The following is a 16,505-nucleotide window of genomic DNA, read 5'->3' as shown; positions in this document are numbered from 1 at the left end:
GGCATCTGTATAACCCTGAAATTCTGCAGTGGTCTGCATCCAGTAACCACAGGCCCTTAGGACATAGACCCCCTCTGTAGTTTGAGCAGACATGATAGGAGAGGAAAACAAGTTCCTCCTGCCCCAGGCTCCTCACCCAGCCAGGGCAGAGGATCCACAGCTACAGAATTCAACCAGTGAGAGAAGCTAGAGAGGGAGGCTTTCACCACCATCAACCACACACTGCTCACTTCACTAGAGATAGGCAGACAAGAGGAACAGTCTCAGAAGGGTGTGCTCCGGGACAGGACTGGGTATTCCAAGTATGCAGAGGGGATCTCACAGCCCAAAGGGACCTTCCCTGTTCTGTTTGCCTCTGAAATTCACCGTAGCATCCCACAAACATGTGCTTTCTTGGAGCTTGCTTGGGACCTAGGCCCTGTGTTCGATGCTATGGGAGAAGCAAGGATGAATTGAGATAGGTCCCAACCTGTAGCAAGCTCGCAGACCAGCATGCAGAGTTAACATGGCAGAAAGTGATAAAGGCCAGGAGAGCGGTAAAGGCAGAGGCATCCAGGATGGTTTGTGGCAGGACAGCCACTAGGTGGAAGGAGAGTGGGCTGAGGAGGGAGACCCGGCATGGGGTTGAAGCCTAGATAACATCCAGCGCTATGGAGTCCAGCACCCTTTGGAGGAGCATGAAGGTCAGTTGAAGGTAGCTGGCTGTGCCTCTGCCCTTCCCCATCCATCACCTGCCCCTCCCCAGGCTGTCTATAATTCATCTATTAGAGAAGGAAAAATCAATGTTTATCAACATAAATTAAAACACAAGAAGAGACCTGTCATCATGAAGGCAGGGTCTATAAGCAGAGAGACATCCCACGGGCTTCCAGGGCACAGTGTTGGGGCTGTTTGGAACAGAGTGATTGGGCCAGTGGGTCTAGGGAGCCCACGGTGGCCATATTGGGACAATGCCATCTTTTCCACAGGGTTATCCGCAGGGAGCATGGGGATCCTCTCATCGAGGAGCTCAATCCTGGTGATGCCCTAGAGCCTGAGGGCCGGGGTACAGGTGAGGCACCTGAGGCTGCAGCTCCTCCACCCAGCTCGGCACAGTTCATACCCCTGGGGAGGGAGGATCAAGAAGCCAGGCAGCCAATCTTTCCCTTGCCGATATGAGGGCTGAGACCCAAGTGAGGATGGAGGAGCCTTGGACCTAGAGACAAGAGGCAGGAGACCATCCCATCCTCAGAGCTGCTGGGGGAGGGGCAGGATCTGTGAGCCGTAGTAGTTTCTCTAGCCTTGCCTTGTGTAGAGAGATGGGAGGGCTGAGGAATGTGCCCCACTCTGCTCCCTGGCAGGCATCCTGTGTCTGACCCTTCCCCTCCTGGCAACCAGGTCAGTGTCAGACACAGGGCAATTGACTGGGAGTCCTAGGACACACAGGTCTGTAGCTGCTTTGTGTTCTGGGTTTTGATTTTCACAAAATGGGAGTATCTGCCTTTCTCACTTCTTTGGGTTGTAAAGAGGACCAAAGAGACATGCAAACACCGGAGACATTCAAAACAAAACAAAACAAAAAACCCCACTATGTAAATAAAGAGGTGAATCATTCAAACCACAGAAGACAGAAATAACTTGTACCCATCCCCTCCATGAAAAGTCAAGGGAAGGAAGGGAAGCCTGTCTGTGGATTCCTGCCTTGAGCCGGATGATGGACAGGAGAGAAACGAGCCTGCAGCCCCAGTCCTGCCCCAGCACTGTGCTCTTTCTACCTCTCACACCCTTAGCTATCTATTGTCATCAAACCTGGGAGCCCCTCTTCCCCTGAGTCTAGATGCCGATGGCCAGAGAGGAACTCTGCATTGTTTGTAGGGGGCGTAGTGACCGACTTCGATGGTGATGGGATGCTGGACCTCATCTTGTCACATGGAGAGTCCATGGCTCAGCCACTGTCTGTCTTCCGGGGAAATCAGGTACGCACTGACCTCAGGCCCTTCAGCTCCCAGCCTGGTTGTGCTACTGGGGACCCACATGTGTGCGCGCCACGTGTGTGCGTGCATTAGAGTACAGAAACCCGGGCTCGCTGGCCAGCGTGGTGAAGAACCTAGGACCAGAAAAACCTAAGTTCCTAGCAGAAAGGACTACTTCCGGGAGAATCCTTTACAGGAAGGAACACTTCCGGGAGAATCCCTTGCTCAACTCTCGGCTGTCTGCCGCAAGCCTTACCCCACAGTCTCTTGGCTTTCCCTCCTCTCTACAGCAAGCTTTGCCCACATTCCTCTTTTCTCTTCTGCTACTCCTCTCTTCCCCTCCCCCTCTCCTTACATCCCTCCCAGCGTTCCTGCCTCCCTGCTCTGTGCCACCCTGGCTGATGCCTGCCACCTTCCTCCCTCCAGGGCTTCAGCAACAACTGGCTGCGTGTGGTGCCACGCACTCGGTTCGGAGCCTTCGCCAGGGGCGCCAAGGTTGTACTCTACACCAAGAAGAGTGGGGCGCACCTACGGATCATTGATGGGGGCTCCGGCTACCTGTGTGAAATGGAGCCCGTGGCACATTTTGGCCTGGGTGAGTCGGGGCCCATGGGAACAGTAGCAGATTCTCCACAGGAGAAACGGGCTCTGTGACAGCTGTGGGATGTGTGTAAGCTCCCGCTCTAAAAACGTTTTTGTGGGCCGTGTTTTTAGTTTTGTATTTACTGTTAGCAGTGGGAGCATCCATGCATGCGGTGGTCACAGCACAACTCTTGTGGAGTCTGCTCTCTCTTCCACCTTTATGCGGGTCCCAGGGATTGAACTCAGGTCACTGGGCTTGCATGGCAAATGCCTCTACCCGCTGAGCCATCTCACTGGACTATTTGGTGGATTCTTTTGAAATAATAAAAACTATTAGGTATGCCCCAACAGTTACAGGTGCTCCTTGATCTATACTGGGGTTTCCTACTAAGGTAAGTCAAAAGATCTTGAGTCGGAAAGGCATTGAGTTGCTCAGCCTACCAAAGACGTCCTCAGTTAGCAGCATGGTATACCGCAGAATGTCAGCTGTCCCCTTCATGACTGTTTACCACTGCCCAATGTCCCAAGGGAGGGCCATGATACATATTACTGGACCAGGAAAAAAAAAAAAAAAAACACATTCATGGTCCTAGTTCAGTTTCTAATTGCATATCTCTTGGTCTTCACCTCAAAAAGTCACAAATGCCAGCACCAGTTGGAGGGCAATCTGTAATATTCCCTAACTATGTATCCCAGAATGGGAAATTAGACACAGAGATCTCTGCACTGTTATTCATAGTAGTGGTATACCTGTGAGACAAAAAATCAAAAGCAATGTCCAGTGGGCGGTGGTGCACGCCTTTAATTCCGACACCCAGGAGACAGAGGCAGGTGGATCTCTGAGTTCTAGGCCAGACTGGTCTCCAGATCAAGTTCCAGACCAGCCAGGGCTACATGGAGAAGCCCTGTCTCAGAAACAATGCGGGCGTCCTGTGTTTATTGGTTAATGGCTCATGGTTCAGCTTGCTGTGGGACTCAGATTCGACCCGGCCATTAGAGCTGTTTGCTGAGTAAAGAGTTCTTGTCTCCAAAGTCACCTTCCCAAAATGATGAGGTCGTAGAGCTGAGGACAGACGGCTCCCGATAAGGAGATGCTGATGGGCAGATGCTGCAGGGATGGGCATCTCTGCAGGGATGGGCAGTGAGTGTCTCCGTGGCACTGGCTACATGAATCTAATGCACCGTCATGACAGAACCATCCACACACCTGTTCCCATGGCGAAGCCCTGATTTCAGCGTGATACAATCCTAAAGCAAGCCATAACCACAGGGGCAACTGTGTATGCGGACTCCTCTGTGCTATCTGAGCTACCTACTGTGTCTCCGGCTATTTCAAAATAAACCATTTTTTAAAAGCCTGGAGGTTAAAGAAGATGTGAGAACTCCACGGGGAGGATGCAGGGTTTACAATCAATGAGGCAGAGACCGAGGGGCACTGGGGAAGGGGCGAGCCGGGAGTTAACGCACTTGAGTCAAAGATTCCCAAGTGCTACCCAGATGCTTTGCCATGTGTTAGCATCTCGTGGAGTGATGTGATCTTAATATAAAAAGATTAGGCAACGTGTTCTCTAATCGATAAGTGCATACCACCACTAATATTAGGCACACATCGTATGTACACAGGAAGGAAAAGCAAAGAGCATACACACTTGATTTCATCTGCATGGCTAGATCACTGCAGGGACTGCCACCTGTTCTGGGCACAGTGCAGGGCACTCAGTTCTCATGATTTGAACCTCATGAGTACCCCTGGTGGGCATTATTACCTCCATCTTGCAAATGTGAGAAAAACTGTGGATCCTAACGTTAGAGGAAGACTGCCCAGGCGCTCGTGATTCTCAAATGACAGAGCTGGGATTCAAACCCAGGCCTGCCTGAAAATGTGCTTTGTGATTCCTACCATATGTTCTAGTATATGCATGCACATTCTGGTTTTTATAAAGAACACATAATATTTATGTAGTCTGGGAAAGAAGCAATAAATATTTAGGGGACCCGGGCCTGGTTATATGAGCATGTTCCCGGGCTATTGCGTTTGGATGGGTTAGCCTGGGCCTGGGGCATCTGTCACTCCTAAGGCAGCCACTTGCTATGCTGGCCCTAAAGGTACAGGCTGACTTTTAAACATGGAGTCCTCCCTCTCACAAACTAACAGTAGCTGACACGTAACAATGTTTCACATGCCCAGGCTTTGCCTAAATTCTTCATCAATTCTCTTGGGAATCTGATGAATTATAAGCTGTAGTCTACACTTTACAGAAAACGGAGGTTAAGGCTAAATGCACTGATTCAGTTCACAGCTCCTGAGGATAGGAAAAGGCTGGCTTTGGACTCCTCCTTAGACACTGAGTTGCTGGGCTCTGTGACTCCACCTCCTGGGTCCTCTCTGCCTCTCTCTTCCTGACAGCTATCTGTCTATCTCCTCAGTTTCTGGGTATCCCAGAAGGCCATTCAAGCACTAAGGTGGCTGCCGTCTCAAAGGTGAAATGTTTATCAGCCCCGCTCCACCGGACAGAAAAAGAAGTTGAGGCTCCCAGAGCAAACCAGCAGAGAGGCAAGAGCAGAGCTCAGACTGTCTGGCCTCACATCCTGCTGATGGCCTCTGCTCTTCTAAGATGTGTATTGGAGACCTCCCTGGGTCCTTTCTCTGTCCACAATCTGTCATCGCCATTAGAGCCTGCTTCCTTGCCTGGACAACTCACAGGATCATCCACCACCCATGCTTGGGGCTGTCTACACTGCATCTGACTGGGGGCCCCTCCTGATGCCAGCCCTCGACTCTAGGCAAAGAATTGGATTTGCTGTTGGTTTACACCAAATTGCCACAAGGGTCCCACACCCTACCCTTCTCAGGCTCCTCTTTTGTAGGGCTCCATTCCCAGAAGGACCCTAAAAGGAGGCCTATTCTCCAGATCGGACCCTTGTTAGTTGCCTGAGACGGGTCTCAGTCATCAGAGCAGCCTCAGGGATCATTCCAGAAGCCTGAACAGTGAGGCAGGCCAGCTCTGTCCCTGCCTCTTCAGAGCCCCTCAGAATTCCAACAGCTTCTTTATGAGCTGAGCACAGAGTTGTCCTTCCTAAACGATGGGGAAGCCAGCTGTAGGGCAGAGCAGGCAGGCGGAGAAACCAGGCATTGGGATGACTGAGGGAAAAGAACAAGGGAAGAGAAAGAGCAGAAGCAGAATGAAATCGAGGCAGAGACACAGGGAAAGAAGCAAGAAGAAACGCTCCAGTCTGCTGGGTAAACCCCGAAAGTCTCACGCAAGGCTGACTCGGATGCACCCTGGACTGACATGGAGCTTTGAGAGGATGGGACAAGTGAAACCAACACTGCTCTGGACAGCTTTGCCAAGGAGAAGACCGGACCAGGGCGGGGTGGCTTGCAAAATGGTAGGAACTTAGAAGGCAGGGGCAAGGTTGAGAGCATTTCAGAGGCCCGGCTAGCTTGAACCAAGGCCCAGTGATGGGAATATTCGGTTGGAGGGATAGGGGCAGAGCCTGGAAAGTGGGGGCTGAGCCTAGCTCCCCAGGGTAGGGAGGGGGAGCTGGACAGGGCATGAGAGACAGGAGTGTCCTGTCAGACTCAGGAAAGCCAGAGGCAGCACTGTAGAGAGAGTCGGTGTGCAGGGGCAGTATCCCCTGGTAACACTTGTTCTTAGAGGCCTCTTAAAAATGTTCTCTTGATTGTGAGAACAATGTGAATTGATTATAGGGAAATGAGACAATGCAACAAATCATAAAGAGAAGTAAAAATCACCCACAATCTCATCACAGTGCTTGGAATATTAAGTAAAAAACACAAACATCTCCTCCTTCACCCCAGCCCCATTCGATTCATTCATCCCGTTCATGTGCACTGAACACCTACTAGGTGCCCAGCAGTAACTGCATCGAGAGCCTTGCCTTGAGAACCCCTGTGTTCTAGTGAGAAAAATCATAAAATACACGATGAACAGAGTTAAGTAGGTGAAATAGACCATGTTAAGACTGTATTAGGTGCTACAAAGAAAGAAAATGCCAAGCAGGAAAGGGGAGTTAGGAACTCGGGGAGAAGTGACAACAGCAATTTTCAAATATGAGGCCAGGCTTCAAATAAGCCTTTCTTCCATGCAACGCACACAGGGGCACATATATAAATATACATACTACTTAGGGGGTTTTTGTTTGGTTGGCTTTGTTTGTTTGTTTGTTTGTTTGTTTGTTTTTAAGAAAAATGACAATACTTTCTCTACTTGCTTTTTTACTGCCCTGAACAGTGAGAGCCTGGCTGTCCCTCCAGGTCTATGCGTTTCTTTTATTTTTCCTCCAGCGCCTTGGAGCATCGCACTTTACGGCAGCATTCATAATTTATTTACCAAGTCCCCTGTTGATGGGCAGCTAGAATGTTTCCAGTTCTGAGCAGTTGGGCGAGTGAGAAGGTGGATGTCTAGAAGGTGTCTCCGAGAAAGGCCTGCCCTAGGGTTCTGAATGGCTGAGAAGTAGAGTAAGGCTGTGTCCAGAGGCCAGATCTGCAAGATGCCCTCCCAACAGCAGGCGCACAGTTCTGGCTCAACCTAATCCACCCTACTCCCTGGTGGTCCTCACTCCACGAATACCTCCCCACTGCTCCTTTCTGATGTGGTGAACTGGTACTGGAGGGCAAGCAAAGAGGTGAGAACATAGGTATGCCTACCTCAGCACTTCCAGTCCACGGGGATGCTGGGTCAGACTCCCAGAAGCTGCACTTGCTGAGGCACACCTGCCTGCAGGTGCCTGTCTGCATGCTCCGGGCCTTACTAGGTCTGTACAGGAACACTAAGAACAGTAGATTGATACCTTTCATGTAATCCTACCTTCCTCCCTAGAATACCTGAGTTGTGCTACACCAGGCAGTAAAAAACAAAAAACGCTGGGACCTTTCTTAGCCTTGATCTCTAGGGGTCCCCTGAGAACCCATTCAGCTATGCAGGGCATTATGGGTCTTGTTCCTCCTCAGCTGACCCTGCCCTCACTCCAGGAGTCTCACTCCAGGGAAACCTAACCACATTCAGCAGTTCCTGCACAGCTGCCCCCCAACCTTGTCTCTGCTCCTCTGGGGTGCAGACCACCTGCTGGCTTCATAAATAAGCCTTTCTGTTTATAGTGTTGAATACTGCCCACCCAGCCCCCAACATGGCTGCCTCTGCATTTCCTGACTGCCAGTAGGCTGAACCAGTGCACAGCCAAACCCAGCAAATACAAACGAGTCCTGCCAACCCACTTGGCCCCTGGATGCCCCCACTGTGGTCACCCACTCAAGTTCTCCCAACCCCGCGCATTGATACCTTCCCACCCTCCACGCCCCCTCCACCGCACCTTCCTTTCAGTTAATTGTTTGTAAGTGACTCAAAGCTGCCTCCAAACCGGCTGGTGCTCATTTAGGGAAAGAAAATTCAGTGGCCCACATAAAAATGCCTTTATTAAAGTGCAAAAATATTCCACCGACTGTATTCCCACCATCTGTTTTGCTTGTAATTCTGAAGAGCACAATTCCATGTGGCTCCCTGGCCTTTGTCCTTTCAAAGCTGCCAGAGGCCACTCCCTGCTGTTTCTGACCTATGTCTCTACTGGGTAATGGTGCCTCTTAGGCAGACCCCCATCACCTACCCACACCGTTCGCACGCGTGCATGCGCACACACACACACACACACACACACACACACACACACACACACTCGCACACACACATGCCCAGCAGAGTGGCTGCGTCGGAGGCCAGGAGCCAGGTCCTCCAGCTTCAGGAACACTGGAGATGCTGGAACAGCAGCCTTGGGATGAGGAATCTTTCTGCCTATCCGAGGACAGAGCCTGGGTCCTGCCCTGGCTCTGATATTCCCAAGTCACTTCCTACCTTGCCAAGCCTTGGTGTCTAAATCCAGAAAATGGGCATGAAGCCCAGAGTTCCTCCCTAGACTCCTGCCCCCCACACCCCACCTAGGAACATTCTTCCATTCTGCTTCCCCCAACTTCGAACTTCTGCACCTTCAGACATAACTTGCCCTTTCACACCCTCGACCTTACCAAGGTGCTCCCAACCCTTTGAACACTTTTCTTCTCTGTCTCTAACCATTTGAATCAGCCCGCTGTTCTCACTGAGAGTCAGCAACTCTGTCCCGACACCTTCCTCATTTGTTATGATAACATTGTGATCTTTTTGCCCACAGCCATCTGCTTCTTCTAGCTTGCTTGAGTCCTTTCCATTCAAGGTTGAATCCTAGATCCCTGTTCAACCTTTGATACATGGTGGCCACTGGGTAGGGGGCAGTGTAAGATGGGTGGAACTCTGGGGTGACTGGGTAATTTCCCTGGCCTCTTCAATTCTCAGTGCTCTGGTTTCTAAGGTGAAGATGTGTAAAGGTGTGAGGAGTGGTACATTGACACCGTGAAGTGTTGGCTCTGGTCGGAGCATGCTGTCAGCGTTCAGCGTTACTACTGAGCTGTCTAAGAGCTGATACTGATCAGAGTACCGAGGGTTGATACATAATCAGTGGGGAGGTGTTCATGATCCAGGGGAGAGAGGCTGTGCTGCCCAGGGGCCGTGAGCCAGCACCCCCAAGTTTCAGACAAATAAGCCAAGGCTGTAAAAGGATGGCTTCTTATTTATCTAACAGCCCCTCCCTGGAGCACAGGGAGAGGACCCAGTCCAGAGCCACATGTCCCAGTGGGGGCTGCAAATTTGAGTTTATGAATATTCCTCAACTCTTTTGAGTTATTTGTGGCTTCAGGCTGTAAAATGTATTCATGGAGCTGTTCTGTTGGCTTAGGTGAGAAACACTTGCTTTTGTCTCTTCTTTATTTTTTTAAGGGAAAATGTTTGCTTTTCAAATGTGCCACTTAATTTGGGAACTTGCACACCCTAAAAATGCCAAATTTCATGTGCCTCACGATTCTGTTTTAAAACAGAAGAATTATATTTGTCCTTCTTAGGTCCTTTCCCAACCTGGCACTGGGAGTTGTGAGGATAGCAGTCAGGCCTGCTGAGAAGCTGCCTCTCACTAGATAGGGGTTTCTCAACCGGTGGGTCCTGACCCCACTGGGGTTGAAGGGCTCTTTCACAGGTGTTTCTGTTACAATTTATGATGGTAAGAAAATTACAGTCATAAAAAAATTAACTTTTTTACAAAACATAATTTTATGTTTGGGGGTAACCACCACATGAGGAACTGTATTAAAGGGTTGCAGCATTAGAAGGGTTGAGAACTGGTGATCTAGATGTAGCGAAACCTGGAACAAACCTTGAGCTGTTCAAGCCCCTTGGGGATCAGTGGGAGGGGCAGGGCTGAAGGTTCTAACCCAGTCCTCTGAACCCTTCCTACGACTCTCTCTGCACTCTTCCAGCCGTGTGTGGGTACCACCCGCCTTCCCTTACAGCTTGAGAGAGGCTAGCAGGTGTGACTCATCAACACCTAGGTCACCACCATTAGCCAGACCTTGCCACAGGGCTAGCCTGCTTCAAGGCTGAGCAGACCTCGGCAGTGTCTGACCACCTGACCAACCTTCCCAACCTGCTTCTCCGTGTATTGATATAGCATGCTGCTGCTGTAGGGGATGTGTGTGACGGATTCACAAGGGACACTGTCTGAGCTTCACAAGGTGTCTTTTGTAAATAGCTCAGACCTGCAGTGGCCTTCCTTAAGCGCCCTCAACCCACCTCTTTTCTGGGTCTTTCTTTACTTATAGCTCAGCTCAAATGCTTCCTCCCCAGGAGTTTGACCCTGGCCACTGAATAGGATCTGGCCAGCCCCCCAACACCTCCTCACCCTTTCTTCACAAGGCTTGTCTATCTATGCCATGATTTATTTATTTCTTTGTCTGTTTACCCGCCTCCCAGATGGAAAGGGAAATCCATGAGGAGACATTTTCATTGACAGGAGAGGGGCTTGGCTCCTAGCATTGCTCCGTAAATCTGAGGCAGGCTCGGGAGGTCACACGAGCTGGCTGGAGAACTAGGATCTGTCCCCAGGAATCCCCACCATGTTTTCTCAGCACACCAAGCCAGTGACAGAGCCAGGATGTGAACCCCTGGCCTGAAGTCAACCTGCTTCTCAATGGAGCCTTACAGCTCCCCCAAATTCAACCTTCTGGTGCCTGACCTGTTGCCTAGAATGTTCGAATATGGTAGCCACTAGTGTGGCTGTTGAGATGTAAATTCATTTAAATTAAGTAAAATGTTAAATTCAGCCTGCATATGGTCAAGGGCTAGTGCACTGAACAGGGCAGAAACTGGGCTTTTCCTTCACTAAAGAATTGACTGAATGGCCCCACAGAGGAGCCTCTTTCTTACTCATTCCCACAGTCCTTAGGAGAGTGCAGTCATAAGTTACTAACCATTGTTAAATTATTTGTGCGAGTACTCCAAGCGGCCCTCTCCTCTCCGCTCCTGACCCCTCTCCTTCCTCCCACAGGAAGGGACGAAGCCAGCAGTGTAGAGGTGACGTGGCCAGATGGCAAGATGCTGAGCCGAAGTGTGGCCAACAGGGAGATGAACTCGGTGTTGGAGATCCTCTACCCCCGGGATGAGGACAAACTTCAGAACACAGCCCCACTAGAGGTGGGCCAAAGCCTCTGAGCAGCATAATCAAAAGCAAGCGTCACCCATGAGCCTAGGGGTAAATCTGTAGACTTGCCCTCTAGAATAATGGAGATGGTCTCTGTAAAGGGCGGGCTTCAGACGATGTCTCCACTTGTGATTTAGCAACACACCACACCCGCATCTCTTCTCACAGAATCCTGGGGTGTGGGGGGTGGCAGAGGAGGAAGCCAGAGGCCCAGAGAATGAACCCAAGGCTGGCTAAGGTGTTGAGAACTGATGCCTAGTTTTGGTATTTTCTGAATACCTGAAGAGGCCTCCTCCTGTCCTTAGATGAGGCTCAGAGCGTACACCAGACTTCCGGAGACTTTTAAGTGGTCAGCTCTGGTCCAGTTTCAGGTCTATCCGAGGTACACAGATCTCAAGTACAAGAAGAGCATGGATTACAGCTGTTCTGCTCTCCCCGCCCACACCTTCTTGCTCCACTCTTAGCTTAAGGCTAAAATGGGAGGGAGAGACTCCCCTTAGGCCCAGGCTAAGAGCACCTCTCAAGCTGCAATCAGGGTGACAGCTACTCTGCTCCTGTGACCAGGAGGGGACTGAGATGAGGCCTCTCAACTCACAAGTGTCTCTGCTTCTGCCCACCTTGCAGTGCGGCCAAGGATTCTCCCAGCAGGACAATGGCCATTGCATGGGTGAGTTGCCTAAAGGCACCAGAGGACGGGGCAGAGGCTGGGATATTACTGGGGACAATCAGCCTGACCTGTCGAGACCCAAGATGCAGACAGGGGTTAGAAAGATAGGGAAAGGAAGGCGCCATTGGTCCTTAGGGCTCCAGATGCCAAGACAGCAACTCCATGACTCACCAAGGTGAACGTGACATTACCAATTGCTGGCTGATTCAGTTCACTGCTGGACACTGGCAGGGCCTGCCTGCCATGAATATCAGAACGGACCTGGGGATGGCACACATTGTCACACAGACACTGAGACCATGATGGATAAGCTTCACCCTGGCAGAGGCAGAGCAGAAACATTCTATGGCCAGCCCGAGAAGCAGCCAGTGAGGAAGGTGAGAGAGACGGAGGGGAAGCTGATCGAGGAAGGCATCTGTGCACAACAGGACATGGGATGTGATCTCGGTGCAGATAGGGTACTGCAGCCTGGTCCAGCACAGGGGAGGCTGGGAGCTGCCAGATACCAGCTCAGCAAGGCTAGCAAACCAGCATCATCCAGAAGACCTCCAACCCAAAGCCTTACATCCTGATGATTTGCAATGAGGACTTAGACCCAGAGAAAAACTAGACACAGCCGTACTCTTGTGGGAGCCCCCTGGCAATAGAGTGGCCCACATAAAAACTGCCAATGGCCATATGTGGGACCAGGCATGGAATGGGCAGGGTGGCACCAAGGAAGGTGTTAAACTATCTGGGGTGGACGCCAGAAGGCAGCCTAGAGACCTGGAGTTCAGTCTGGGACCTGAGGGATGGATAAGACAGCCACAGAAAGGGTCAGCGCACCCATGGAGGATGCTGCCTGGGCATAGGAATGCAAAATGAGGAAGTATAGAAACTAGGGGTTAGGGTGGCAGAGGAAGATATGACTCCCCCTCACAGTCCGTGTCCTCATCCTGGTCACATGATACATGGACAACAGAGGCTCAAGAGACCTCGGTTCCTTCTCTACATGCAGAGAGGACCCTTTGAGATCCCAGACCTAGCACAGTCCTCCTTTCTGCCATCCAACAGACCTCCTACATGATACTAAGCACCGCGTCAGGCTCTGAGGATGCAGCCAAGTGCCTTACCTTTGTATCCTGGTAGAGAGGCCCAGCCCTCAAACACAGGATCACACAGCATGAGAGAATGGGTTAAGAACCCTGTCAGCAAGGATCTCTGGGGACTCTGGGCAGAGAGATCAAAGAGTACCACTGGTGAAGCGACTTTAAAGCCAAGACCTCAAGGGATAGAAGGACCAGCCCCAGAAAGCTGGTGGGAGAGCTTTCCTGTCAGAGCAGAACAAAGGCAGAGGGCATGGGGTTGCCACAGGGCTTCGTGCGTGTGCGCATGTCACAGACGCTGTTACAGCTGAGACGGGGCAGAGAGCATAGTGAAGGTCAAAGAGGGGCTTGAGGCCCCGGGAAGGAGTCTGGACTTTGTTCCTAGGCCCTCGGAAGCTAAGCAAGAGAGTGGCCTGGTGCGATTCACATTGTTAAAAGATCACTCTGGCTGCTGAATTGCAGGCTGAATTGGAGGGAAGCATGGAAGCCGGGAGGCCAGTAAGGCAGCCGCTGCAGAAATCCAGGCAAGAGACCGTGGGGTCTGGGTATAGGGTGGTGGCAGAGTGAGGAAGGCAGACAGGACCCCAGCTGTGGGATTGCACCCTGGGGTGAGGAAAGGGGAGGACCTGGAGATGACTCTGTTTCTGCTGGTATGGCTGCACAGTTGGTGGCAGCACTGATGGAACTGTGGAAGATGGAAACAGGACCGAAGAGGCTTAAAGGCTGAGGGAAATCAGAGTTCCATTTTGGAAATGATCACTCTGAGGTGTGTATTAGACATCCAGGAGGAACTGCCTTCTAGGATGTTGGTGATTGGATTCATGAGCTTGGAGCCCAAAGGAAAGGTTATGGCTGAAGGCAGGAAGTTTGCATTCATCCACACATAAAGAGTTTATCTAGAGGAAGTGTAGTGTGTATAGAAGAGACCCAGGACCAAGCCTGAACCCTCCCAATATGCACAGGTCCAGGATAGGAGGAGCAATCCAAAGGCACTGATGTAGAGAGACAGGCCCAGCAAGGAGGGACACGCCCAGGATCACAGATCAGTGGGCAGACAAATCGTAAGCTAGGGCATGCTGCGCACACGTCCCTGGTGAGCGGCCCCCTTGCCTTGCAGACACCAATGAATGCATCCAGTTCCCATTTGTATGTCCTCGAGATAAACCCGTGTGCGTCAACACCTACGGAAGCTACAGGTGCCGGACCAATAAAAGATGCAGTCGGGGCTATGAGCCCAACGAAGATGGCACAGCTTGCGTGGGTGAGTGGAACCCTGGCCACGTTCAGTAGCAAAGGACACATGCCTTGTGCTGGAGAGTGGCAGGGAGGGATGGGTGGCTCTGAGTGGGCTCTGGGCCACAGTCATTAGCCCCTGCATCCCCCCTGGATTGGTAGATGCTCCTAGACTCAAACACGAGTTCTCCAGGGGAGACCCTGCGAGGCTTGGAGAGGACCCATCACTACCGTCCCACCGGAAGGGCCCTGGGGTAGTGCATCCTGGTCTTCTGGTTATCACTCTATTCACGGCTCCTGAAGCACGTGTTCTGACCTGGCAGTCAGCCCGCTTTTCCATAGCCAGGGTAGAAAGTAGTCACCTTTGGATAATTTCTGAACCAGTGTTTGTCTTCTCCTTCCTCCCACAATCCTCCCTCCCAACCAACCCTTTTTCTCTTCCCCGTCTTTTACCTCCCTGCCCTTTCGTTTTTTACAGCTCAAGTGGCCTTTCTAGGTGGGTATTCCTCGGCTGCCTTTAGACTCTCTGAGCCTCTCTCTCAGGCTTCATATCTTTCTCTAGGCCTAGGACTCTGCCTTCAATTCTATGCACTTTAAATTCCATCAATAAAGGAAAAAAATCTAACAACCTTTGTGGAAAAACTATATCTCTCCTGCTGCCTACCTCTCTCCACACCCAATAGATTCTGCCACGTGCTCCTTTGAATGGACAGCAGGGGTGGCCATCTTTGAAAAGGGAAGTTTGGGAGACACTGATGGGACCTTAGTTGTTGGTGAAGCCTTTCTTTGCATGTTTTCTGAGAAAACAGAAAAGGAAAGTATCTCCTCTACACCCACCCCTCATTCCATCAGAAGAACCAAGAGAGCCCATGAGCGTTATCTCCACGAGCGTCTTATTTTGCCCTTAACAAAGATGGCTCCCAGGTGGTTGCTTGCTCATTGATTCAGTAATGTATCATGTGCCTGCTGATTTTGGCCTGTGCTGTTGCTGCTTTGTACAACTTGATTTCCTATGATTACAAAAGCCTTATTGGGTTGGTGGTGGCGACGGGAAGGGAAAGGGTGGCCCTTTGGGACTGTTGATAAAAAAAAAAATGCTTAAGTTTGAACCCGCTAAGTCTTCCAGCCTTTTTTCTGGAGAAATTATGCCAATAAACTATCTGCTGGATATTAGCTAGTGGGGGAGGGGTATCTGAGCGAGCACGTGCCGGTCGGGGTGTTGAATTAGCTGTGACCCTTCCACCAGGAGGTACATGGAAGCAAGTCACGACGTAAGGGAAGTGCCAGCCTCAGGCACCAGCCATGTGGTTGGGCAAAGGAAACATTTACACTTGGAGGACCAGGCAAGGAAAGGGGCAGACATGGAGGCGGAGGTCTGCACAGCACCCTACCAGGGATTAACATCTCCAGTTGGACCCCCCCCCCTTGCCTTTCTGTAAATGACAAGAGAGTTGGGTCAGTACATCCATACACCCCCTGCTCTCCCCAGCTCCCCGCTGGGCAACTGGACGTAGGTGTGTCTAGTCTCCAGCCGTCCTGGTTTCTAGAAAGAACTTAACAATCAGCCTCTGCAATATGCTTAGGAGCCTGGAAATGCCTGTAGCCAGAGTACTCTTCGGGGACGATGTAACACCACTGGATATGATCATGACCAGCTCTGGTATTGAAGGGCCATTATAAATCACAGATATATTCTTCGTGGGGGGAAAAAGTTGCTTGAAGATATAATGAAATCATGCTTAAGAATGCAGCAAGCCCTTTAAAAACATATTTAACAAAAAAAAACCCACCCTTTTCTGATCCCATAATAATATTCCCAATAAATCACCAACTATGAATTCCTTGTAGCTAGTGCTGTGTTTACACTCAGAACCAGAGCCTAAATGAAAAGTTTTAAAATGAAAACAGCTACAATTTCCCTGGGAAGCGCATAACAACTTAAAAACCGTTCCAATTCCACCAGCACCGACCCTGCGTATCGACAGGGAATTAAAGATCTGCCGGGGCCCCAGACATGAGACTCAGAGGGCCGAAGTGATTGAGTTCATCCTGCCCAAGGTCACAGAAGCAGCTGGCTCTCAAGCCAGGCTGCAGCCCTTTCCTGCCATCTTGCTAAGTAAGGGTGAGCAGGTGGAACACTTACTTGGTCCTCACACTTTTCCCTATTCATCCCCGGAAGCCGTCGTCTTTTCAGAAATGAACAAGCGGATCTGAGATAGCAAGACAAGGAAGACCCAGAGCCCACAGGGACTGGTTGCAAGCGCAGCAGTAGTGGCAATAGGAAATGACAAGATAACAAGCTCCATTGACTGGGCCACACACATCAGCGTGAGGAATGGGGGGTAGGAAAAAAGCCATCGAGACAGCCTGACGAGGACACCAAGTGTGACAGCCAACCCCAGAGGATGC

At 50.9% G+C, this 16,505-nt stretch overlaps 1 protein-coding gene across 1 annotated transcript in view; it reads left to right on the top strand.

Moving 5' to 3' along the window:
- Positions 1-15,203, top strand: part of Crtac1 (cartilage acidic protein 1) — a 141,712-nt gene extending 126,509 nt beyond the window's left edge. Inside the window, 7 exon segments of the mRNA NM_134401.2 lie at positions 969-1,051; positions 1,855-1,955; positions 2,379-2,547; positions 10,959-11,104; positions 11,736-11,778; positions 13,981-14,124; positions 14,575-15,203. Of these exon segments, the coding sequence (NP_599228.2) occupies positions 969-1,051; positions 1,855-1,955; positions 2,379-2,547; positions 10,959-11,104; positions 11,736-11,778; positions 13,981-14,124; positions 14,575-14,693 (805 nt within the window). The 3' untranslated portion in view covers positions 14,694-15,203.
- The last annotated feature ends 1,302 nt before the right edge of the window (positions 15,204-16,505 follow it).

Source organism: Rattus norvegicus, chromosome 1 (genome assembly GCF_021556685.1).
Source record: "Rattus norvegicus strain SHRSP/BbbUtx chromosome 1, alternate assembly SHRSP_T2T, whole genome shotgun sequence".
Classification (NCBI taxonomy): domain Eukaryota; kingdom Metazoa; phylum Chordata; class Mammalia; order Rodentia; family Muridae; genus Rattus; species Rattus norvegicus.
This window is presented reverse-complemented; position numbering and strand designations above follow the sequence as displayed.